This window comes from Pagrus major, chromosome 7, assembly GCF_040436345.1.
Source record: "Pagrus major chromosome 7, Pma_NU_1.0".
Taxonomy (NCBI): Eukaryota; Metazoa; Chordata; class Actinopteri; order Spariformes; family Sparidae; genus Pagrus; species Pagrus major.
The window spans coordinates 34,512,627-34,538,816 of NC_133221.1; the positions used below are offsets into that span (position 1 = coordinate 34,512,627).

General features: G+C 40.3%; 1 protein-coding gene across 1 annotated transcript in view; it reads right to left on the minus strand.

The window, feature by feature from the left end:
* Positions 1–23,513, minus strand: part of LOC140999790 (solute carrier family 2, facilitated glucose transporter member 1-like) — a 36,947-nt gene extending 13,434 nt beyond the window's left edge. Inside the window, exons 1-4 of the mRNA XM_073470325.1 lie at positions 23,496–23,513; positions 15,387–15,479; positions 8,079–8,239; positions 7,745–7,985 (exon numbers count right to left, since the gene is read on the minus strand). Of these exons, the coding sequence (XP_073326426.1) occupies positions 7,745–7,985; positions 8,079–8,239; positions 15,387–15,479; positions 23,496–23,513 (513 nt within the window). The remainder of the gene's footprint in view (positions 1–7,744; positions 7,986–8,078; positions 8,240–15,386; positions 15,480–23,495) is intronic.
* Between the last annotated feature and the right edge of the window lie 2,677 nt (positions 23,514–26,190).

A 26,190-nucleotide genomic window follows, 5' to 3' on the forward strand; every position in this document is an offset into this window, starting at 1 on the left:
AACAAACACATCAGTCAGGTTCTGAGTTCCAACATAACATTTAATTGATGAACACAATGTGTCACAACAATATAACTTAACACATTTATAAAAACAACAACAACAACATTTTTAGAAAGTGCCTCTAATTACCTGCAAGGCCTTGGACAGGCCAGCCACAGTCACTGTACTCTCCTAAGATACTGGTGCCCTGCACTTCGGGCAGACATCGTCCCCGACCATGAGCAGTGTCAGGCACAGGGCCGACACAGGACCTTCCATTTCAGCTGTAATGACAATAACAACAAAGATGTCAAGTTTATTTCAAATTGATGAAAGAAACCACCAGTGCTATTACACTCATTTAACATTATACATGTTATTATACATATTTTGTTAGGTTTAAAAACAGATGTCTTACATAAAGACTGCATAAAGAAAATATATGGCCGAGGTTCATCTTTCCTCTTTATGTTGATGGTGTCAACTGTACATCCACAGATGAACAGTGTATTAATTGTAGCTTTAGTTTTTACTCACTAATTATAGGGATACGTGACATTAATTATATTATTTAGAATATTTCTTTACTTTGCAGTCTGTCTGCACAAACACTACTGGTAACATTTGTGAACACAGACCACACTACAGTTTAATACATCAAAATTAATATCAAAACACCCCTCAGCCTCACTTATATGACTGGGCAGGGTCCAGTTAACTCACTTCTAGCATAACTGTCGGCATTTCACACAGACTTAGATGGACAAATATTAAAATGACGTGCAAAACAGCTGATAATAACAAACGAGTGACGTTAGCATAATGTTACAACAGCTGTTTAGCTACAACAGCTAGCAACTTTACCTGCAAACAAAATAGTATTGTTAGCATTGGCTATGTTCTGAAGTTAACAGCTAACTACGTTCCTGGCAGGTCAACAGATGTAAACACTGTTTGGTTGGAGACGTTTGGTGGATAAGGTGAACAAAAAACAAGTTTGACTTACCGGTACTTCATGACGACTGCAGTCCAGCAGCTCAGTCTCCGTCTCAAACACGGTGTGTTTACTTTGAAAATCCCGGTGATTATCTCTCTCAGTTGTGGGAAAGTGGCGGAAATATCACTGTATAACAGTTATGAATTATCTAAATTATTTAGGCTATTTGTTGTTAGGTTGTATTTATTTCATTTCGCTCTCCTTAAACTGACAGCTGCGGCCAACACGCTTCAAAACGCCCAAATTTTACTTTGAAGGCTGTTTCCACCACTCGACTTCCTTTTTCAATGTTCATTGTACAAGTCGGATAAAGAAACAAGCTGCGTTACACGTCTTACGACAATGAAATAGGAAATACCCCCAAAATGGGATGTTTCATTATACAACGTAAACAATGCAGATTCATTATACTTCATGCACTGACCCGTTTTAGGTCACTTCCGTTGTGGGTCACTTCCGTTGTGGCTTTTGTATTTGTGTTGTGACTTTTGTATTTGTGTTGTGGCTTTTGTATTGGTGTTGTGGCTTTTGTATTTGTGTCGTGGCTTTTGTATTTGTGTTGTGACTTTTGTATTTGTGTTGTGGCTTTTGTATTTGGCCTGACACCTCTGGGCCACCGTAGTATACTGTATGTATAATTGAATATTAATATAATTTTTTTTAGTCATTTTAAAAAAAAGAAAAGTTAAAAATTCACCCCATTACAGTTGCCATTAGCAGAAAATAAGCTATGGAGACCAAAACCGCTTTTGTACCAGGCTGTAAACGTGCTGTTAAGTCGGGCATTTTAACATGGGCTATTATGGGGGTTGACTCACTTTTGGATCCAGCCTCAAGTAGCCCTTCGAGTCTGCCACTTTTAAATAAACCCACTTGTTATCAAAATCATCCTGATTAAGTAGTTTTTGTATTTCTACTGGACAGTCTTGATTTGTTGGTTGGATGCGTCAGCAGTGTCCTCCGTGTAGTATTCTGAGCATGTCTGTTGTAACCACCGTGCATTGTGATGACGTGAGTGAGATGCGCCAAGGTGTAGCAGTAAGACAGACAATAAAGATGGAGGCACACGTTCGCCCCAGTGAGACCAACATATAATGTTCTGTTTATTTAGACAATTAACTGTCAATAACACCGGAACAATACATGGTGTCAGATAATAACTGTACGCATCGACCTGCCGATGGAAGATGGAGAGTACAGGTGTCCCCACGCCACGAATGGATTGGGATTCGTCTAACCTTCCCGATACCTGGAGAAAGTTTCGCCAGCATGTGGAGCTGATGTTTTCCGGTCCCTTACACGCTAAAGAAGAGGAGGAGAAGTGCAGCTATTTACTACTTTGGATCGCTGAGAAGGGCCGCGATGTATTTAACACATGGACTCTTATGACGGCTGAAAGGAAACTGCTGAAGACGTACTACGACAGGTTTGAAGCCTATGTGACGCCAAAAGCAAACCCCATTTTTGCACGTTATAAGTTTCACGAGAAGACACAAGGGGAAAATGAGAGTTTTGACCAGTTTGTAACTGAGCTAAGGCTGTTAGTGAAAGACTGCAATTACCCCAACAGCGATGAGATGATTAGAGACCGTATTGTCTTTGCCATAAACTCACCAAGAGTGCGTGAAAAGCTACTTTGCCATGGTCCAGACCTCACGCTAGAGAAAGCTATTGACATTGCTCGTTCATATGAGCTATCGCAGCAACAACTAAAGACAATGATTAGCCCTGTTGCTAGCATGGCCAGTCAGTCCGTACATGCAGTTAGCAGGAGGACAACCAGAACGGAGCAAGCACGCCGTGGACGCAAAACGCCCATCGGGTCAGACGGTGACAGTGCCGTTCGGAGCAGAGAGTGTGGTGCATGTGGGCGAGAGCACAGCCGCACAGAGGACTGTCCAGCAAAAGGATGCCAATGTAATAAATGCAAGAAATTTAACCATTTTGCTAAGGTTTGTAGGACACAAACACCACAGGGGCAGGCAAAATTTAAGCCCAAAAAAGTGCATGCTGTCTCAGACTGCACAGAGCAAACATCACCTGAGCTGTATATTGACACTATAACAAAACTACATGCAAACACAGCCAGAGAACAGGCATTTGCAGAAGTAGAGGTAGGCAAAGCAAGGCACAAATTAATGTTCAAGGCTGACACAGGTGCCCAAGCTAATGTGATACCAGTAGACACATTCTACAAAACGTTTGGAAGTGTAATGCCAGGCCCACCTGACAGTCACATCTCAGGATATGGAGGACAGAGGCTTAAAGTTAAAGGAGCCTGCAAGCTAACATGCAGATACAAAAATGAAACAGCCATGTTAGATTTTGACATAGTGTAGCTGCCATCAAAGTCAGTTATACTATTTAATTTAATTTACATAATTAATAATAATTGGTTGTTGAAAATATGAACAATTCAAGTATTTATGTTTAAATAAGGGAATATATTTTGTTGTTTCATTTGGATGTAATTGTAACTAAAGAGAACTGTTGTTGTAGCAGAACCAATGTTCGCTGGTGTCAGTGCTCTCACGTCGTTTTTGTGTTGACGCACTTTACCTTCACCATGCTTGAGGTGGGCAGCGGTCAATAAGTCCGGTATGAGAGAAGCAGAGGAAAGAAGAAGAATAAAGTGTCCTTAACTCCGTTTAGTTGAGAAGGCCAATGAGGTATGTTGATGTATAATTATGGTTTATATTGTGCTTTGTAACTCGCTCTGTGTTACGTAAATTTAATTGGATGTTTATGTTTGTTTGTTTAGTCCTTACGACATTCGTCGACATGTGGACTTTTATTGAAATTCCTCGACTGAAGACAATAAATGCCTGTGAGAGGAACACCTTGTGTCATGATTGACTGAACGGGAGTTACACATAGTATATGTTAAAAATGCTCCCCCTGTCTTGGGTCTGAGAGCATGTCTAGACCTAAACATAGTTAAACTAGTACACACAGTCGAAGTACAGCCAGGAACACACACAACCATCACAACAGAGTTTGCCGATGTGTTCAAGGGCATTGGACTATTTCCTGGAGAATGTGTCCTTCACCTCAAGCCTTCAGCTACACCAGTAGTGTGCCCGCCTCGCCGCATCCCATACACTCTCCGCGACAGGCTCAAGAATGAACTGGATGAAATGGAGAAGATGGACATTATCCGAAAGGTGACAGAGCCGACTGAGTGGGTAAACGCTTTAGTGGCAGTGGAAAAGCCTAAAACTGGAAGGCTTAGGGTGTGTCTTGACCCTCGCCCCCTAAACAAAGCCATACAGAGACCACACTATCCGCTTCCCACTCTAGATGACATCACACCGAGACTAACTGGAGCACAATACTTCAGCGTGCTAGATGCCAGATCCGGCTACTGGGCACTCAAACTAAGCCATGAATCATCCATGCTGACCACCTTCAACACCATCTACGGCAGATACAGGTTCATGCGACTCCCTTTTGGAATCATTTCTGCACAGGATGAGTTTCAAAGAAGGGTGGATGAGGCTTACGAAGGGCTTCAGGGCGGCGCAGCCATCGTGGACGATATCCTGGTATATGGCCGCACCAAGGAGGAGCACGACGCAAACCTGCGTGCCATGTTGGAGAGGACTAGAGAGAGAGGGATAAAGCTCAATGAGGAAAAGAGCATCATATGTGTGACTGAGGTGAGCTATTTTGGTCACAGACTGACACGAGAAGGCATCCGGCCTGACCCTAACAAGGTCAAGGCGATCAGAGAAATGGCTCCCCCACACAGCAAGGCAGAGCTGGAGACCATACTGGGCATGGTCACCTACCTTTCCAGATTTGCCCCCAGACTCTCCGAGGCAACGGCTACCCTCAGACAACTATTAAAAGAAAACAATGAGTTTGTGTGGGACTCAAATCATGACATTGCTCTTCAACAAGTGAAAGACCTGTTGACACAGGAACCTGGCCCTGTACTCACATACTTTGACCACACAAAGGATGTTAAGCTGCAGGTCGACGCATCCAAATGTGGATTAGGAGCTGTGCTACTCCAAGGAGAGAAACCAGTCGCGTACGCATCCAAAGCTCTGACTGAGACTGAAGAAAACTATGCTCAGATAGAAAAGGAGCTGTATGCAGTGCTTTTTGGATGCAAACGGTTTCATCAGTACCTTTATGGTCGACAGGTGGTTGTCGAGTCAGACCACAAACCGCTGGAGTCAATCATGCGAAAGCCTCTGGCAGCGGCTCCCCCGCGACTGCAAAGAATGATACTGCAACTACAGCGGTACGACATCATCATTACACACAAGCCTGGAAAACAAATACCAGTTGCAGATACACTTTCCAGAAAGCCCATTGAATGCAGTGAGAGCTCACTGAGTGAAGGTATGGATTGGCAAATACATACTGTGGTCAGAAATGCACCTGTAAGTGACAACAAAATGGCAGAGATCAGAGCCGCCACAGTGCAGGATCAGCAGCTCTCGATGTTGAGGCAGGTCATCGCCTCAGGGTGGCCCGAGTCGCACAAGAAATGTCCACCTGCAATTTCAGCGTACTGGAATCACAGGGACGAGATATCAGAAGCAAACGGCATCCTGCTAAAAGGAGAAAAAATCATCGTGCCCCACTCACTCAGAGCAGAAATGCTTTCACGCATTCACACAGGACACTTAGGAATCGAGAAATGTAAGCAACGAGTAAGAGACGTACTCTTCTGGCCTGGAATGGGAAAACAAATAGAGGCGTTGGTAGAATCCTGCAACATCTGCCTGGAGCGACGCAACTCCGTCCAAAAGGAGCCGATGATATCGCACCCTATTCCAGAGCGACCTTGGCAAGTGAAAGCCACAGACCTGTTCATGTGGAACAACACCGACTACATCGTTGCTGTCGACTACTACAGCAGGTATTTTGAGGTGGAAAAAATCACCAGCCTCACATCAAACACAGTCATCAAAAAACTCAAGGCCATGTTTGCTAGGTTTGGAGCACCACAGACACTAATCAGTGATAATGGACCCTGTTATAGCTCACAAGAGTTCAAAGACTTTGCTCGTGCATGGGACTTTGAGCACATCACAAGTAGCCCACTGTACCCACAGAGCAATGGATTAGCTGAAAGGACTGTCCAAACAGCCAAAGCCCTCATGGACAAAGCACACGCACAGCGGACAGACCCCTACCTGAGTCTATTGGAATATAGAAACACCCCGGTTGATGGACTGAAATCGCCAGCGCAGCTGTTGATGAGCAGGCGTCTGCGTTCAATCCTCCCGACCACTGATAAACAACTTGAGCCAGAAGTTGTTTGCCGCAGCACAGTTCGTAGCAGGAGAGACATCTGCCAGAAACGACAGAAACTGTACTACGATAAGACTGCAAAGACACGGCCTGACCTGCCAGCAGGAGCCACAATCCGTTTCCAGCTGCCAAGTGGAAAGTGGGAGCCTGCAACAGTTATAGACTCAGCAGGCACACAGAGGTCATACAACATCCTCACAGGTGAAGGTCATGTGCTCAGACGCAACAAACATCACCTCCTAAGGACTGAGAGCAACACAGATCAAGAAGCACCAACTCGTGACCCTAATCCTGAGAATACTGAGACAATGACTATGCAGCAGGGCACCGAAGGTCAATCAGGTCTCAAAGAAACCTTGAATGTTACCACCACTAAGTCAGGTCGCATAGTGAAACCAAGAGACAGACTAGACCTGTAAATGAAAAAAAAACTGAAAATGTTGAAATGTGGAAGCATATCACGTTGCTGATGTGAGAGTGTTTTGTTTGATGCAGCAAGTTGAGAAATGCCAGAGTTAACGGTGTAAATGTGATATGTGGTATTGCTAATGTTTACAACAATGTTAAAATAGAAAATAAGAAAAAACTGAATTTTCTACTGGCACGTTCTGTTTCAGTTATATCTTGCCTATACACATTGATAGGAATAATTGCTTTGAAGTAGCTGAACTAAGTTTAAAATGTTTGAAGTAATATTGGTATAATATCGTTGGCTGCTAGAACTACTTGCATTCACTGTCAGTTTTTTTTAAAAGAAAGGGGATGTAGTATTCTGAGCATGTCTGTTGTAACCACCGTGCATTGTGATGACGTGAGTGAGATGCGCCAAGGTGTAGCAGTAAGACAGACAATAAAGATGGAGGCACACGTTCGCCCCAGTGAGACCAACATATAATGTTCTGTTTATTTAGACAATTAACTGTCAATAACACCGGAACAATACACTCCGGTGCAGTGATCTGACCTTCAGCCTCAGTCACATGGTGACGTTAGAGTATTTTGCCTTCAATGTCTTTCCCTTGTGTCATGCTTGATATTTTGCATGGACTCACTGATTGGCCTTATCTTTGGCAACAAAACTGAACCTGGACTCAACGGCGGTCACATTTGGTGCCACCGGTGGATCTTCATGTGGCCTATTTATGAAGGCATCCATTTTCTTTGGCTGGCTGCATCTGTGGTGAATCATTGAGATACTAAGGTTTCTGAAGTTTTTGATTGGTTATTTACATTTTTGGTTGGGAAGGGTCAGTAAATTGTTCTTGTTGTCAACCACTACCCCTTGTGTGAAAGTGTAGGGTAATTATTTGTGACTTTATTTATAGTGTCGGGCTTCACATAATGGCATTCTAAGCTACCATCTCTACCAAAGACCACACGTGCACTGTCAGTATGAAGCTTCAATATTACAACATATAGAGATTTTTTCTTATTCTAAAGCTACTGAATGAAGCAAATGAAGAGGGCAATCGTGGTTCAACTGGAGGATCTCACCTGTGCCATGAGAATGCCGATCACTACACCAAGCTGATGCAGAGTGCCTAATGCTCCACGGAGAGATGTGGGGGAGATTTCCTCAACGTAAAGGGGCACAAAGCCAGTGGAGAGGCCAGAGTAGATACCCACTATAAAACGTCCGATGATGAGCATCTCAAAGGAAGCAGCCAGCTTGGAAAAGCCCATAAACACAACAGCAATAAAGGCGAGCACGTTGGCCATGAGCATGGAATTCCTCCTTTAGAGATAATAAGAGCATCCATTAATTGGTCTGCTTGTCAATTTTAAAGGAAGGTGTAATTAATAATGTTGGTCATAGGAAGAGTCATACCTGCCAAACTGGTTGACGAAGAGGCTGACAGAGAAGGAGCCAAACATTCCTCCCACAGAGAAGATGGCCACAGAGAGTGACCACAGAGCTGTTAAAGTGCTCTGAGGGATGGGCTCTGAAAACCTGCTGCTCCACGTCTCATTGTAGAAGCTCTCAATGATCTAAAACATAGAAGAACATATAGTTGGCTCAATGTCTAAGAAAGACAAATCAAACTTGCTGGTCTGATCTTTAATGACGTAGCACTTAACATTGTTGGTTGGTCAGTGGTTCCACCACTGAAGTCCAGACTGAAGTATTTCAACAGCTTTTGACTTTGGTGCTAGCCTGACTTATTATCTAGCAACCATCATTAGGTTATTTTTGTTCAGAGTGAAATATCTCTACAACTATTCAATGGATTGCTGTGACACTTGGTACAGACATTCATAGCGTTTTAACTACCCAATGCTTGGTCAAGTAATACAGTAATTGTGCTCATTTGCAACTGCTAACATGGTTAGTTGCCAACCTAATGTAGCAGAACAGAGCCTTATTATATTCTGCTCTAGTTACGTGGGGCTGTATGTTTTGCTCTCAATTGCTCGGTGATCGATAGCCAATCATTGTATGCAGGCATCCTATAAAGGCAGGTAGTGGTCCTGTTGGCTCTCCCTCAGTCGCCATAAGCACACCTCGTTTCCAGTGCGCCCTATGTCCGCTGCTGTAGCAGGTATGAGAGCGGTGTCTGTATTGTTTGTGCCTTGGTTTATCCGTTTTGTTAGCGTGTTGTTGAAACCAGTTATATATGTTTTTGTAGATGCCTGTTTTGGAATGGATTCTGATTCCTTCCTTGACATAATGCAAATTTCATCCTACAGAAACTATGCTTGGTCTGTTTGGGCCCTGTTGAAATTTCTTTGCTGTCTTTTGCTCTTCCTGACGGAGGGAATTTTTGAGCACTTTGCAGCCTTGATGACTGACTATCAAAAGAGTCACTATCGCTCCTAAACTGAATTATCTTCTAAGTACGTTCAGAATAAGAATCAGAATTCCTTTATTTGTCCCGTAAATGGGGAAATTTCTTTGTCACAGCAGCCAAAGGACAGTAATTACAATAAACAATAATAAAAAGTAAAGAAAATAAACAATATAATAAGAAGATAAGAAATAGAATTGACTCGTATATACATAATATTTACAATTTGAACACTGTAGTGATATTTACAATATGAACAGTGTAATTATAAACAGTGTTGTATTTTTATTTACAAATAAAAATAAATGTGGGTAATTAAAAATTGTCCAGTTAGTGCAAATCAAAATGTATATGGGATATGTGTAGAATTTATTATGGCAGAGTGCACATGTGAGGTCTACTGGGAGCAGTGCTGGTTGTACACAGTCTAACAGCAGCAGGAAGGAAGGACCTGTGATACCTCTCCTTCACATACTTGGGGTGTATCAGCCTATCGCTGAAGGAGCTGACCAGTGCGGTGATAGTGACCTGCAGGGGGTGGGACTCCTTCACTAACAGCGATGACAGCTTATCCATCATCCTGCTCTCTCTCACCACCTGCACTGGGTCAAGAGGGCATCCAAGGATGGAGCTGGCCTTCTTGATAAGTTTGTCAAGTCTCCTCCTGCCTGCTGCCGAGATGCTGCTGCTCCAGCAGACTACGCCATAGAAAATGGCTGATGCCACCACAGAGTCATAGAAAGTTGTCAGGAGTGCCCCCTGCACTCCAAAGGACCTGAGCACCTGAGTTACCTCTTGGTGTTCCACGGACTATATTCCAGACTATAGATAAAATGTTTAGTCAATTTATTTGGGCTGGGAAAAGGCCCAGGATGAAGCTAACTAGACTGCAGGCTAAAAACACAATATGGGGTGCTGCGACTTCCTAACATGAGTCTTTACCAGGAAGCATTCATAGGAACTCAGATAGCCTCCCTCCTCTCACGTAGGGAGGACAGACCCACGCGGGTAGATCTAGAGGAAGAATTGAATGCCCCATTCAGGGCAGCAGATTATATGAGTCAGTGTCCAGTAGAAGATATCCAGATTCCTATAATCTCTCACACTAGGAATACCTGGCTTCATTTACATAAAAAAGAGCAAGTGTCCCCCTTCCTGGTAGAGTCAGCCTCATTATGGAACAATCCAAAATTGAAAATAGGAGGGAAGGTGTTCTTCTGGAGAGACTGGTACACCAAGGGAGTGACTCACATTAGATGTCTTTATCACAACAATACTTTAAGACCATTTGGTGAATTGAAAGAACTTTACAACCTACAGAGAAAAAATTTCTGGAAATTTCTCCAGCTCAAAGAGTGCTTGTCTAGGGTGAGCCCAGCAGACACTGGGTTGGGTACTCAGTCTTCCATATGCACTACATTGAAGTTGTTCGGTGAGCTTCCACATCTGGCAGGTCAAATTTACAATTATCTCATTGATGGATTTAACGGCACTACTATAGGACTAAAAGCTGCGTGGGAAAGGGATTTAGGGGTAATGTATGAAGGTGAGGAATGGAATATACTAGTTAAGGAGTTGTTAAACCCAATGAGAGATGCCAGGTCTAAATGTATTCAATTTAAAATACTCAACAGACTCTATTGGACACCTGTGAGGAAGTATAGGGCAGGACTGAGTTATTCAGATATCTGCTGGCGATGCCAAGCTGAACGAGGGGACTTTGTCCATATGTTTCTCAAGTGCCCCAGCCTAGCCACCTATTGGCAGAGGGTTATAGAAAAGATTATTGACAGCCTGGGTGTGGGTGTTGATCTTACTCCTGCTCTTTGCCTTCTGAATAGTCTAAAAGGAAATGAGAGAATAGGTGGGAAAAAGGCTCGGTGGCTAAAGGTCGCTATCACTACAGCTAAGAGGGTGATACTTAGGCACTGGGCAGGGGAGAACAATCCTACTTACTTTGAATGGCATACAGCCTTATTAGAAATTGCCTCTTATGAACGACTAATATATAAAATAAATGGGAAAATGGACATCTATATGGAAATCTGGGAGCCTTTTCTAACACAGATCAGGGAAACATAAGGTAAATCTGATGTACATATAATTAAAAACCAAGCCTACAGTGCACCATGTTCGACTGGTGTCACGGGGAGGGGATTAAGCGGAAGGGGAGAAAATAGTTTCCTATATATAGTTCACTATATATGTTGTACATGTATGGTTGTTTACAGGATGGGTGTGTATGTGCATGCAGGTACAATATGAGATGTGTGCATATGTGTAGTATATGTACTGATATAATTTTTATGATTTTTTGTGATTTTTGTGTTTTTTATTTTTATTCATTTATCTTATTTATTTATTTATTTATTTATCTCCCTTTTGTTTGTATTTCAAACATATATGCCAATGTCTTACTAGTTTTGTTTTTATTTATTTGTACCTGCTGATGTTGTCTTTTTAGTTTGAGGTTTGTCTCTATTTGTTTTCATTTGTAAATGCATGTTTGGAAAACACAAATGATGGCCTTTTGTAATGCCTGTGAAGGAAACAATAAAAACCATAATTGAAAAAAAGGAGTCACTATCAACTAGGTAACCTGCATCGAAGCTGTGCTTAATGAAGCAGACACTGAAGAGGCATTTTATTTAAAATTTGGGTTTCCCAATAAATATTTTTTAAACATTCTTTTTTGTGTGTTTCTCAGTGTTCTTCCCACCAGTACTGCCACAATGCACTATAGCAGCATACGCATTTTCATTCACCATAAGATGTTCCAGTAGTGCTGTGCGATATGGACAAAATTACATATCTTGATATAGCTAATTTTATATCCCGACAACGATATATATCCCGATATATTATTTTTTCTTAGAATTATATATATATATTCAAATCACTCACATCTCAGCACTATTTTTGATAACCATGTGAATGAAAGGCAAATGAATGGCACTTTCCTTTTATTCGTGACTTTTTGCAGGACTGTCACAACAAACAAGAATTTGTAAACAAAAACTATTCCAAGCTTTTATGTAAATATAAAAAGATAAAGATCTATTTCAGGACAGCCAGTAGGCCTTGCGGCTGGGTTCTGCTTCTGTATCCACGTCTGATGTAAAGTCACTAGTAATGTTATTTTCGTCTTCCATTGCGCTCTCCTCCGTCTCCGCCATGCTGCTTTGCCTCTGTTTACTCCCGAGCGACCAGTGCCGTAAATGAGTCCTTGCAGGTAAAGTAAAAATGCTACCACAAGCAGTAGCGTTGCTGCAGTTACATTCACCTTCATACAATGAACTTGTTTTGAACTCAAAATTGGGATATCCAACGGTCATTCCGACGTTAAGTTGTGCTTTACACGGCGTATTAAATCACAACCGTAGTGTACGTTAACGTTAGTGTAGCAACAGTGCTAAACAAGTAGCCTACAAGTTAAAATTACGATATAAACAACAGAGGGTTATATCCTATGGTAGACATTTTTATATTGCACTATGATATATATTGTAATATCGCACAGCTCTATGTTCCAGTATAGGTAAACAGCAGACTTGGTGGAGGAAAGCCACTCCACTATGTGTAATGCTATTCTACCCAGGGGCGGACTGGCCATAGGGAAGTTAGGGAGTATTCCCGAACGGCCGGTCTGTTCCAGGCCAAACCGGCCAGTGGTCGGAACGTTTTTTTACCCCATAAATCGGCCGCAGGTGGCACAGAGTGGAACGTCAGACTGGGTCAATCTAATATTTTGCATATTAAGGGGGGATACGAGCGGCCCCTCCCAACTTGAGCTGATCCTTGTTTCTATTGAAATGTGATTGGCTCAGCCGCTCAGTCAGTCATTAAACTGTTATTTTCCTGTTTTAAAAAAAGAAAACAAAGAAAGAGGAGCGGGATAAATTAAAATTAGCAAACATGCTAAAAATAAGAAGCTGGAGAAAGAGATGGGTGGAGCAGAAAAATTAAGGGCAAAAAAGAAAAAAAGGTTACTACAGGATGCAGTCAAATGCGCTAAAATTAACAGAGCTTTTCCGTGGTGGAGGGGCAAAGGTCAGCGCGGCTAGTGTCAGCCAGGCCAGTGACGACATGGGACCCAGCAGCTTCGGGCAGCCAATTAATGCAGGTATGTCAGGCTGCGTCGGGTCGGGTTGTAATTTTCAGGCCCATTGAGAACTCTAGTTTGTGTTTTTGGATGTGTTCAGGGCACACAGAACTAGGCTTTCCGCCGATCTGATCGGCTATATCGGATCAGCCGATATTTTGCATTTTACGCAATTTGTGAGATTGGCCGTAATGTTTTTCTTTATTGACAATAGATTGGCCGTAATGTCTTAATTCACCGATCCGATCAATGACGTCATTGTCATGTTGAAACTTTTTGCAGATGGTCCCGTTGCATAGATTGCAAATGGCTTGTGTTTTATCTGTCTCATTTACTCCGAAGAAGTTCCATGACACCGACATGTTTGTTTGCTAGTGATGATGTTGCTAGCTAATGATTCAAGATTAAAAAAACTTTATGTTTTGAGCCCTGTCACTTTGTGGCGGACAATAAACGCCACAAAGACATAAAAAACACTTTTAAACCAATGAGCTTACACTTAAACACACACACACACAGTAGTTTTGATTGTTGAAAAAACATAGTGTGTGAGTATGAGTATGCATAGTATGTGTGAGCATATGTACTTCAATACACTCTACTGACTGACTAATCTGTGTGTGTTGTGTTTAATATCATTAGATTGTTTTTATACTGCAAATAAAGTATTCGTGTTAAAATTACGTTTCCACTTGCGTCTGTCATGCGATCGGATAAAAGGCCTCTCCAAACCAAGCTCCTGGGCTGAATTTCAACCCCAGCCCACCCCTGATTCTACCCCACCTTATTTGCGATTTTCCCACATTGGGTCATCACATATTTTTGCCATAATAAACTAAAGGGGTCAGATCCATAACCTTGAGCTACTTAACCCTTAAGCCTCCAACCAACTGCTGCATTACCTCATTAACCTGATCTCTGTCATTCTAGGTTTATGTCTAATTACCTTCTAAGACCATTGGCATGCTCAGAAGGGTGTCAGTTGCCTAGAAGACGAGTTGCACCAACAAAATGAGTTAATCCAGATTTAAAATTATGCAGAGCTCTGCGCAATCCCCATTTAGTAAATCCAAGTGTATTGACGTAAATGGAAATTAAAAAGGGTTTAATCAATATGGAAATGCTATAGAGAAGATGTGCAAAGTTGGGTCTTAAAAGAGGGGGAAAACAGTTAACTTTCAGCTGCTCTATCCTTAGCTAGTCAGCTAAAAAGTTAGCATAAGTTAGTTGGCCTACTCATCTTGGTTCAGCAGAAAGGCTCCAATTTCTCCTACTTTGAGAAAAGAACTTGCCCTAAACACTCTGCTGACAATTTAGTAGACCGTGGAGTTGTGTCAAAAAGTTACACATCCATCATCTGGAAAAATTGCGGTGGCATTAAATCTCAGAACTATCAGGAGATTGAGCATTGGTGATACAGCTTTAATTATTTCACTGCCATGTTTGATATCTGGTCCAATCTTCCTGTGCAGCTCCTTGTGGAAATGGTAGCCTATCCTGACAGAAATTCAGCATCATCATAAAACTGCACTAGTTCTGCCCTGTAAATTTCTCTGAGAAACCTGATCTTTTTGATCAATCCAAAAAGGCAGACATTATTCAAGTTAAACCTTCTCATGTTAAAGTTAAAGTTAATACTGAATCATATTTTAAACTAGAGTTAAAGTTTTGGTGAAACAGAATTACATTTAATCAGCATTTAGAGTACAAACTAAATTGAGGTTAAAGACAGGTTAAAATGTAAGCTCTCTTAATTTTAACTCGAAGATTTGTTGCCACATAATTTAAACATACACCATGATTTCATCAGATTTAAAAAATGAATCCTTGTTGGTGGGAAAAAAGGCCACTGACCTGTGACACTGTTAACATCCTAAAACCTCCTCTTGTTTCACTCTTTTAAAAGCACAACATCTCTGTTGCATTAAATTAATGAGTGTTACATCCATTGTAAATGAATAATGTTAAGCACACACAGGAAACATTAAACTAAAATTCAGTTAACAAGTCTCTGTCATACCACACTAAAGAAACAAAAATCCTTTAAAAATTAACAAGCATTTATCTGCTAACCCTAACCCTAACCAAATTAATCAGAAATTTAATTATTTGCTAGATTACATGAATTTATATGAATGAAGAAAATAACACTTGGATATACTTGCATTTTTGTTTATTCTTTTTTTGTTGACTGACTTCATTGTCCTTTTACCTTTGTCACTTAACCTTCACATAAGAAAATACTCACATTCTGAGGAGCATTGATGACGCCAGTGTTGTAGCCAAACTGGAAAGAGCCAATCACAGCTGTCCCAACAGCCATCATCAGATGCGGTGTCAACTGTTGTGATAGAAAACACAGGTCTGCAGTTAACAAGACAACTTACACATGCATTAGTTAAAGCAACATTATGTAGAAATTGTCATTTTGTGTGCTTTGGCACCCCCCACAGTTGTAGCAGAGTGAAACACCACTGCGGTCAATACAAATCCCAGGTGTGTAACAATTTGTAGGTGCTAATTACAAACAGAACTCATGACATCATAAAAATCTTATGTGTTGAAAACTTGTATGTTGAAGTTAACATGTATGTAATGCTGTGATCCTCCCCGCTCACTGAAGTTACATAGAGCATGAAACAAGTGACAGAAACACCATTCACCCTGTTACAACACACTGTACCACAACATAACTGAAGCTGTTGGTTTCAGGTCAAAACGTTACTGCATGTTGCTTTAAAGGTCTCAAAGTTCAACATTTTCAAAGAGTATTTACCTTACCTACACTATAGTCTGTGGACTCAAAGACATCCTACAGTAACTGAAGAGGCTTGTCTTGATAAATGTTTAAGGTAGTGAAGTCACACTGTTCTGTGTGTGTTAATTGAACCAACCATCTTTCAAATCATCATGAAGACAGTGGAGACAAAAACAGGTCCCATTACCAAGATGTATTCCATTCTTGCCAACACAAGGTAGTAGTAGGGTTTGAACAATGATGAACACTTGGTCAAGAGGACAGACTACCTAATGTAAAGATGATGGTAAAGTGCAAACCCTTGCCAGCAGTTGCTTAATATCCCTGCAGTTTGTGATAAGCCTATCATGTATCAGTATCATGATGAGCACTTGTCATGTTTAAAGATTTAGTTTGTAAAATATGATCATAATTTGAAAGTAACTCCGAAAATATAGGGGGCAACATATCACCACAGTAACCGACAACTGCTGTGGCACCAGTGGCCCTAGAGACCATGGATTGCAGAGGGAGTCAACAAGGGCAAAAGAGGGACTTAACTGTAATTGGTGTGTAATTATTTTGTTGACATTTAGGGGTTAGTGTTCATGTATTACACTTAATGTTTAGAGAGCTTGGGAAATGTAGTTACCTCGCCTCGGGGATACATCTCCCAGCTTAAACTACGGGGCAATCAGTACCTCTTGAGGTATAAAGTGGTATACATTTACATTCAGGGCATGTAGCAGATGCTATTGTCCAAAGCAACTTACAGTAATTCATACACTGATGGCAGTGCCAACCAGCACATCAGGAGCAGTTTGGGGTTCAGTATCTTGTCCAAGGACACTTCAAAATGCAGACCAGGGGAATCAAACCAGCGACCTTCCAGTAACAAGACGCTGGTTCCACCCCTGAGCCACAGCCACCCAATTATTACATGCTAACTTCAGTAGACATCTGTGTAACACAGTAGAAAGACGTCTTTGACAGAACGCCAACACTGTTGTTTCTTCACATTCTGTTCATAATGTTAGTTTATTTCTTCAATGTTTTACACTAAAATTCTGGCCAAATCTTACACATTGTCCCTTTAACTAATTCCACTCAAACATGTGCCTATACCTCATTCATATAGAACCATTTCCACATATAAAAATGAAAGCTCAGTCTGAACGTGAGAATGGCCGTTCATTGTTCCCATTGGTCATACTGGGTCTGTTATCAGCACTATCAGTCCTAATACTCTGACCTTCATTTTGTTGGTCTGCTCCGTTTATTTAGATTCAGCCAATAAGAATTAAAACATGCCTCTCTCCCAACTGGGGCACAAACATACAAAAAGCAATAACCATATTGATGGGGGAGAGAAGCGTACGTATAAAAAGTAAGGGGAAGTAACTGAGCAGCTACGGGGGGAGAGCACAGGTCAGACACATAATTATTTAGTGTAGTCATGGATGAATCACTTAACAAACCTGTTAGGTACAGACCCAGGGACCCATGGAGGCAAAGGGGAGCTCAAAGCCACCTCTGTGTAACTACACACATCATTGACAGTGTGTGAAAACTTAATTTGCATTGTCCACCCTGTAGCTAGTTGGTCACCAGGCAATCTGGTCATACTTGCACTTAGTGCAGAGGCCCAGGGAGTTCAATACCACAGTCAAATCAGATCATTTTTGAAACATGGAGGCCAAAATGAGTAAATCAATAATCAAAATGGTAAATGGTAAATAATCAACAGAAGAACTCATGGCTATCTTTAATTGTGAAAGTAAGCATTTCCACACACATAATGTGAAGAGAACTCAAAGGATTAGGACTTAACAGCTGTGTAGCCTTAAGAAAACCACTTATCAGTGAGGCTATTGAGAAAAAAAGGCTTCAGTTTGCTAGGGAGCATAAAGATTGGACTCTGGAGCAATAGAAAAAAGTCATGTGGTCTGATAAGTCCACATTTACCCTGTTCCAGAGTGATGGGTGCATCAGGGTAAGAAGGGAGGCGGATGTAGTGATGCACCCATCATGCCTAGTGCCTACCGTACAAGCCTGTGGGGGCAGGGTTATGATCTGGGGTTGGTTCAGTTGGTCAGGTCTAGGTTCAGCAATGTTATGTGCCCAAAAAAAGAGGTCAGCTGACTACTTGAATATACTGAATGACCAGGTTTTTCCATCAATGGATTTTTTTCTTCCCTGGTGGCACGGGCATATTTCAAGATGACAATGCCACGATTCATCAGGCTCAAATTGTGAAGAGTCGTTCAGGGAGCATGAGACGTCATCTTCAGGCATGGATTGGCCAGAGTCCAGACTTTAACCCCACTGAGAATCTTTTGGATGTGTTGGAGAAGACTTTACGCAGCAGCCAACTCTCCCATCATCAATGCAAGATCTTGGCAAAAAATGTATGCAACCCTGAATGGAAATAAATGTTGTGACATTGCACAAGCTTATCAAAATGATGTCACGCTGAATGTGTGCTGTAATCAAAGCTAAAGGCGGTTCAAGGAAATACAAGACTGTGTGATTTTTTTTTTGGCTGGGCAGTGTACCAGAACCAAGAGGCTATAAAGGTTACTCTGGGCTGACAGGAGCACAAGGTAGTCGTGTTGACCAAATCTGAGTGGGATAAACTACAAAAGATGGAGAGCCTCCTTTAACTGCACGTAATTGGGAACAGTAATAATGAAATGGGATAAACTTTTTGTGACTTTGCCTTTTTCTGCAAAGCTTTTTTAATCGATGGTGAATTGTTACAGTATGAATTAAATTACTTTTCCAAAATTAAATGCACTGATATCACTCTAATATCACACACTTACTATTTGCAAATACCACAACTATGTGACTGAGCTTGATGGGGTGATGTGTGGGGTTACCTGCTCTCTGTCACCTGTACTGCACCATGGAGGTATCAGATGAGGACCCAGTCTATGTGGAGAGGTTCAAGACTGCCTTTAAGAAGGACCATCTAAATACCAAGCTAACATCAATAATGGATGTTTCAAGGACTACCAAGGCAAGAGAGAGAAGAGGTGGGACCAGCCTTGAGGCACTGCTGCAAGAACCCAGCAGAGCTATTCCACAGTCCTCAGAGGAGCCAGCAGAGAAGAGGATGACCCTCCTGCCATTGGAGGAGAACAGGAGGTTTTACAGGTCTCCCAGCCTCCATGAAGCAGAGCCTGGCATCAGCATGGAAGAGTTCCCATTCCAGTGGTGGTCGACTCATGCAGGGGCACAACTATCTGCCCTGACTTGCAAACATCTGGCTACCCCTGCCCCTACTTAGGTAACTTTGAGACCGTAAACAGGCTAGTTTTTCTCAGCAACTGGCTGAAGGAGAAGTAAGAGGTATCATGAGACAGATGGGTCCAATGGGTTCATGCTTTACGTATATGTTTATGTAACGCCTTGTGTCTTAAACTGTATATAAACTAACTTAAACTATATATAACTGTTGATCTATTGCCTACTGTATACTTATAAGTAGTTTTTGTTTAGTTTTTTTTTGGCATCTAAAATATGACAGTTTGATATATGACAATCAACAACATCAAGAATTAAACAAGAAACTCATGTTAACTTCATCCAATCACTTGCCAAGTATGAATTTTTAAAGTTGCTGTCCTTTTCCAAACAGTTTACAATGGTGCCTTTCCAGATGGTTGTGTATAACAAACCATCTGGGCCCAGTATTTCAAAACTTGTAATCTGGATCAGAGTAATCCGGATAATGAAATCCTCCTTTTCTCAGTCATGGATCACGGTGATCATGCTAACTTTATCTGAGTATTTCAGAACACTGGCAGGGTGGATCACCGTGATCCCGAATTTCCAAATCTCAAGTCTCCGCCTCCGGGATCTGAAACATGGCGGACTACTTCACGAAAGGAGTAGCTGAGAGGAATTGAAAATAAAGCTATTGGAGAAACAGCTCACTTCTGACCTCTGAGATGGGTTAGGTCCTGTTTTAGTTAGTGGCCACATTATTTGAAATGTCTTTGTTTTGTTGGAATTAAACTTTGTTTGGACCCTGCATTCCTGTTGTCTTTCTCTGATGTTTTGGTACATGCAAGTTACAATGTTCGGTGAACTAGAATTTGAGAAATAGGTCTGTAATTGTTACTTTTATTTACAGCAGTTTCAGAAAGTGTGGTCAAAAATATTTTACTATGCTTTAAATTTCTTACAATTACTTTAATTATTTGTTAAAAGTAAAACACTAACACTTTAGATTAAGTGTAATGAACATCTTGAGTAACAATATCTAGGAGAAGTGGAGCTGAGATTTTGTCAATCCAAGTCAAATCCACCTCTGAGGTGCGATTCAAGTGATCCTGAAATTTTGGTATCAAGTTGATCCAGATATCTGCCTTGCGTTTTGAAATACCCAAATCCAGCCTTTTATCTGGATTCAAGGCAGGATTGGATTACCAGAGCTGAATCCTGATCTTCTCTGGATCTGTGTTGAAATACCCAGTTTTCAGATCAGATCTAGATTTAATCCAATCCGACCAGGATAATCCTGTCAGATCACTTTTGAAATACTGGGCCCTGGTGTGTCAAGTTAAGATTATGGATCAATGCTGTCCACCAGTGTCATCCAAACACCAAATGAGGGAATATCTTTTGGAATAATGGTGTTCCGTCCCTCCAGTTAAGTTCGAGGGACTTGAAGAATCATTGCCACGGTACGTTGAAGCTGTTCTGGTGGAACATGGTGGCTACCACTTAAGCAAGACACTACGCACACACATGCATGCACACACGTACAGGCATACATGTGCACGCACGCAGGCGCACACACATGTTTATTCTCGTGCCAAATTTTGCTTGTTGTTTTTTTAAACAAGGAATGATTAATTTATAAATGGTATTCTGCTGCTACCCTCTGGAGTGATACCGTAACAGCAGGCTTATCCCAGTCAACAAATGAGCAGCATTTAAAATGGCTGATATAACTACACTAACCATATTTGAACATGCACTCATATGTATAAATACATACAAAAAATAGATAATAATACAAATAACTGAAATTAATAAATCATTAAAAAAATCACTCATACATGGGTCAGTGACATATACAGCAGAAGTGTTTTTTCAAAAACTTCAAATAACAGGCATAAAAATGATTGACTTTTCTTTTACTAACTATCATCTTTATAGAAATATATGTTATTTTTAGATTTTCAATTGGAATCAGAATTTATGTGACAATTTGTTGTATTAGTGCCTAAAATCGTCATATGGTGTGACATGAAAATAATTGTATATAAAATGAAAATGGATTATACCTTTCTTAAGTTACTCACTTTATCAAAGTCTTTTATCAAAACTAAACTGTGTTCCATTATAGTTTTGTGAAAATTAATTAAATTTGTGTTTTATTTTCTAAATCATTGATCAATGTGAGACCTATGTCATCAGTCTTTCAACGTATTTTCTATTTATTGTGACAAACCTTGCTATAAAATTATAAAAATATTTGTGACTCTTGCTCATACTATTTTCTATGTATTCCATGAACATTTTCATGTTTTATCATTAATAAAGGTATGTTATTTTCACAATTCGGAATGTCACACCAAATGATATAGTGTCACACCATATGATCATGTCACCATGTGTCAATGCAAACCATGTATTAACCTACCTATTGGTGAGTACTGATCACTCATATGGCAGGAAATATTAATTAGGGTTATTCTCTGCATTTCATAACTGCGTTCCTCTTAGTTGCACTGCCTACAGTGTTCTAATCCAATGATATTTTAGATGTCATGTATTCCCAGGCTTCAAGAAATCTGCCCCAAGGCCTTTTGAATCAACAATGAAGGCACCCTCTAAAACCCTCCCTCAGACCTTCCTATTGGTCAGCGAATGGAAACAGACAGTTGTCGTTTACTTTTCTTTTCTTTGCCTCAGCAACTCCTCTGTCCTTGCAGGGTCGGAGTTCAATCTCTCTCTGTATCTTTTTGTCCTCTCTGCACTTGTCATTATTTGCCTCAAGCTGACAAAAGAAAAGGGAATGTATGGTTTAAGACGAAGACAAAACATTGTTTAGACTTAAACAGCATTCTAAGGTTTCTGTGAAGGGGTCTGCTGTGTCTGTCTGATAAACTAGAAATCTGTATCACCGAATAAAACTAAACTAAACTAAACTAAACACAATCTATTGTGGATAATTACAGCTTTCATGTGATGATGGACGCAAACAAATGTTTAAAAGGACAAAACATACATTGGACTTTGTTATTTATTGTTATATCTGCAGGAAATTACAATTCGTATCATATGGTGTGACAATGAAAATCATATGGCTTGACAGGCAGACATGTCACACCATATGATGAAGTGTCACACCATATTATGTTTTCTGCACTTAGCACAACCTTGAGTCTTGTAGCTACACATTAACATGCTAACAAGATGCTAGCTATAACAAAGCAACATAGATTTACATGTAATTTTGACAAAAAAATTAAATTTCTTTTGCATTTCTATGAAAAATGCGTCACACCAAAAGACATCCGGAAGTGGGACTTTTGTCAGAGTGCCAACAAGATCTGATTTATTGAAAACATAAAAATGATAACTCACCTCAGAAACCTGTCATGGTCTGGGTATTAATAGTACTGAACAACCTTGCTGAAGAAGGACCTCTCATTCCCAAGGATGTCAAAACAGTTGCCCGTTGAAATATCCCAAAATAGTGTCACACCATATGATTTTGATTTGTGTGACAAAATCTTTTTGATCAGAACTGACTCAAAACATTATGCTTGGACTTTGAAAAGAGTAGGCTCACAAATAGACGTCTGTATTATTTTTCTGTATTTTTTTGAGAATTTTTGCATTTATTTTTCTTAGCTTTATTCAAGTTCTTACTTTGAGAAACAAGTGCCGGACAGTCACACCATATGAGTTTTGTTATGTTTGGTTGAAAATTCTGAAAAAATGAGTGATGAACTGTTTTAATGTTGAGTATGTTCACATAAAGCATAATTTTCTGCACAATATTGAGAAGGTTTTTGACAAATATATGTTTTATTTATACATGTTTGACACTGAAGACAGCAAAACTGCCATGTCACGTCACACAACCACATACATGCATACTTTGGATTTTCTTACTCAAACAAACAGCAAAGGTGATCCAAGTTTGACTAGTGTGGTCTGCCCTTCATCTTTACTGATCAGGCAACTACAGTTCAAATGTCATGCCTATGAAAACCACATGGCAGTTAGGGTTAGGGTTAGCATCACAAGTTGTTAAATGCCTGGTGGCGATAACATCAGCTTTTGAAACCACCTGTTGCCAGGGAAATTCAGGCAAATTGAGACCATTTAAGCTTTCCATACTTAAGTGAGTACATAAGTAAATAAGTAAATAGTGTAGACCCCTGTTTGTTTGTGTATGTGTTTGTGCTCTGCAGTGACCATTTATTGAAGTTATTATCATATATCATTATCAGAGTTACATTATTCACTCACTGTCTTACACATTGTCAGAAGGTGCAGCTGTAACCTTCCACACATAACTTGACAGAATGAGGTCCACCAGCAAACTAGTCAACTTATAGTATTATCATGTATTCATCAAGCAGCACTTACCTGGCCCATGCTCTCCATCTCGGCTCCTTGGATCCCTCAAAGATCCAGATTAGGTTTCCACACTATAAGAGAATCCGGATTGATAGTAATCTTTTGTAATATTCTATTGTCTACCAAAACATGTTGTCATGTTGCTGTCTGCAAAATCATTTAGTCCATCATCAATGTAAACAAATCTTCCTCAGTTTCTCTCTCCATTCACCTGCTGCTGTAAGCAGCTTAGTGATGTCAGCACTAATTGGATCTTAATGAGCTGCCATGGCTCTGGGGAGGAATCCCTGTGCTGATTGGCTTAGAGGAAACACAGCAGCGCAAAAACGTGGGGTGGGGGTGGGGGTTCTTAATTTGGCCCTGCAGAGGATAAATGTAAAACATGATGAGTTTGAAATAAAGCATACTGTCCCAATAGTCTTTTCCTTTGTCAATCAGCAATAAATGTTGTATGCTACATGTAATGATGGGCAGGTGTGCTATTTGTTTGAGTACCAGAGTGCACCAAAGACATGCTCGTGTGTGCGTGTACATGCACAGAAACTCCAATAGATGAAAGGATGTTTTGTTGCCTTCAATCTTACTAGTTGATGTTAGGTAACTATAAATTGGGGTAAAACTCACTTCCCAAAGACGTTTAAGGTGGAACATTTTCTTGCATGCAGGGCTGTAGACAGGATTTTATTAAACCTGAGGTCAGGTATAGAGGGAGCAGCATTAAAAAGGAGTTACAAAATCCTTCTATTAAAAAAAATCTTTAGTAGGAAAATGAACCAGAGGAGACTGACTTGTCTCTCATACATACCGGACTCATTTACTGCCCTGATATGATCCTTATTATGAGATTTTATATATATACATACATATATATAAACATATATATACATATATAAATATATATATATATATATATATATATATATATATATATATATATATATATATATATATATATTTATATTTATATTTATATATTATATTATATTATATATATATATATATATATATATATATATATATATATATATATATATATATATATATATATATTTATATATATTTCTCTGTAAGTAGATTTAGCAATTCATCACTTTAACATTTTAACATTTGATACTGGTTGATACAAACTGTGAACATTTTAATTCCTAACTTGGAGAAAAGTGGTGGAGCCACTGGTGTGATCCAGCAATCACTACAGCTCTAGTTAATGATAAATATTACTAGAGTAGAGGTGTGTGTGTGTGTGTGTAGGAATCCCTCGTGTTGGACCAGGTGAGAGGTTATTGCTCTCTACTAATCCACCAAATCCACACTAACTGCACAGTACCTATTTATACCTCCACTCAGTGGAGTTAGTAGAGACTGTCTCACTGATGCCAACATGCCTAACTTGTGACCTGATGCTGTGGCCACTTTTTGACAGTTATACAATAAAGGTGTCTTTTTTTAAAATATGCTGGACCATATCATGTGTTTTCTTTAGCCCATCTCTTCTCTGTAAGTTCATAAAGCAGTACTTTACAGTGGATGTCATTAGTTTAGCAAGTATTTGGTCATAAACTAAAGTCCTGATGACGGTACTAGACAAACGTGGCACACAAAGAAAAAAAAAAAGAAAAGCAAACTCATCTCCTGGCAATGTGAAAGGAGTTTATCACTTATTGTCAGTGTACCCACATTTAAAAACCTTGCATGCACTTGAATTTCTGTGTAAAAGTGTTATCAAAGTGTTTTTTCCTCATCATAACTCACTACATTAAAGGGCAAAGTTGTCAAATTGCTCCCCAAGCCCATCACCATTCTCCACAGGTGGTGATGGGCTTCAAGCCAAAGCATATCCCTTCACCCAATCTTGATGGACAATGTCGCACAAATTATTTTTGTTAGCTATTATTTTATGCTCCTACTTGTGTATTACTGTAATTCAGCAAGTCAATGATTGTATGAATAAATGAAAATAGTGAGAGATCACATTCCAGGGATTATTTGAAGCTGTCAGAACAAATTTTGCATTTAACAAAAGGACGGGATAAGCTAGTCTTTTTTCAAATTAACTGTTATTTAGTGTGTTGTCATTTACATATTAAACCAGCCTTGCTGACTTCAGTTAAATCCCTAGTCTTATATGATAGTTAATGGTTCCTTCACCATTTGTTCCTGCCAAGACACTTGGCCCTCAGGGTAGGTGAAAAACTAGCTTAGATTACCATTTCCACTCATGTTTTGAAAAGGAGGTGGCGCATCCCCTCTTTCTGCCTTTTCCATCCACCTTTGGTTTTGAAATGGGGTAGAAGGTAGTTGTGTATCATGCATGTTGCCAAGAGAATCAACATTTTCTGGCTTCACCTTGATCCTGGCAGGGAGCACCCCACCATCTTAATGCAAGAATGCCAATGGCAGACTCAACCAGCATCCTGGCCCGGGACAAACTGTAACTGAAAAATGAAAAACCAACTTGGGATACTGGTACCAGGAAAAGAAGGTCAGTCTTCAAGGGGAATGCAGCACCCCCAATGGCACCCCACGTGTATGCCAAGGGACCCTGTACACCTGACCCTGGTAAAGAGAAGTTTGCTAGCACGTCCAAAGTTTTGGCCTCCATGACTCTTCCAACCGCAGAGCTTGGGTGCACATCATTGTGGCTAGTCAGTCTGAAGCCCCCCATCTGGAAAAATGTGGCACAGTGCTCAGCATCGACGAAGAG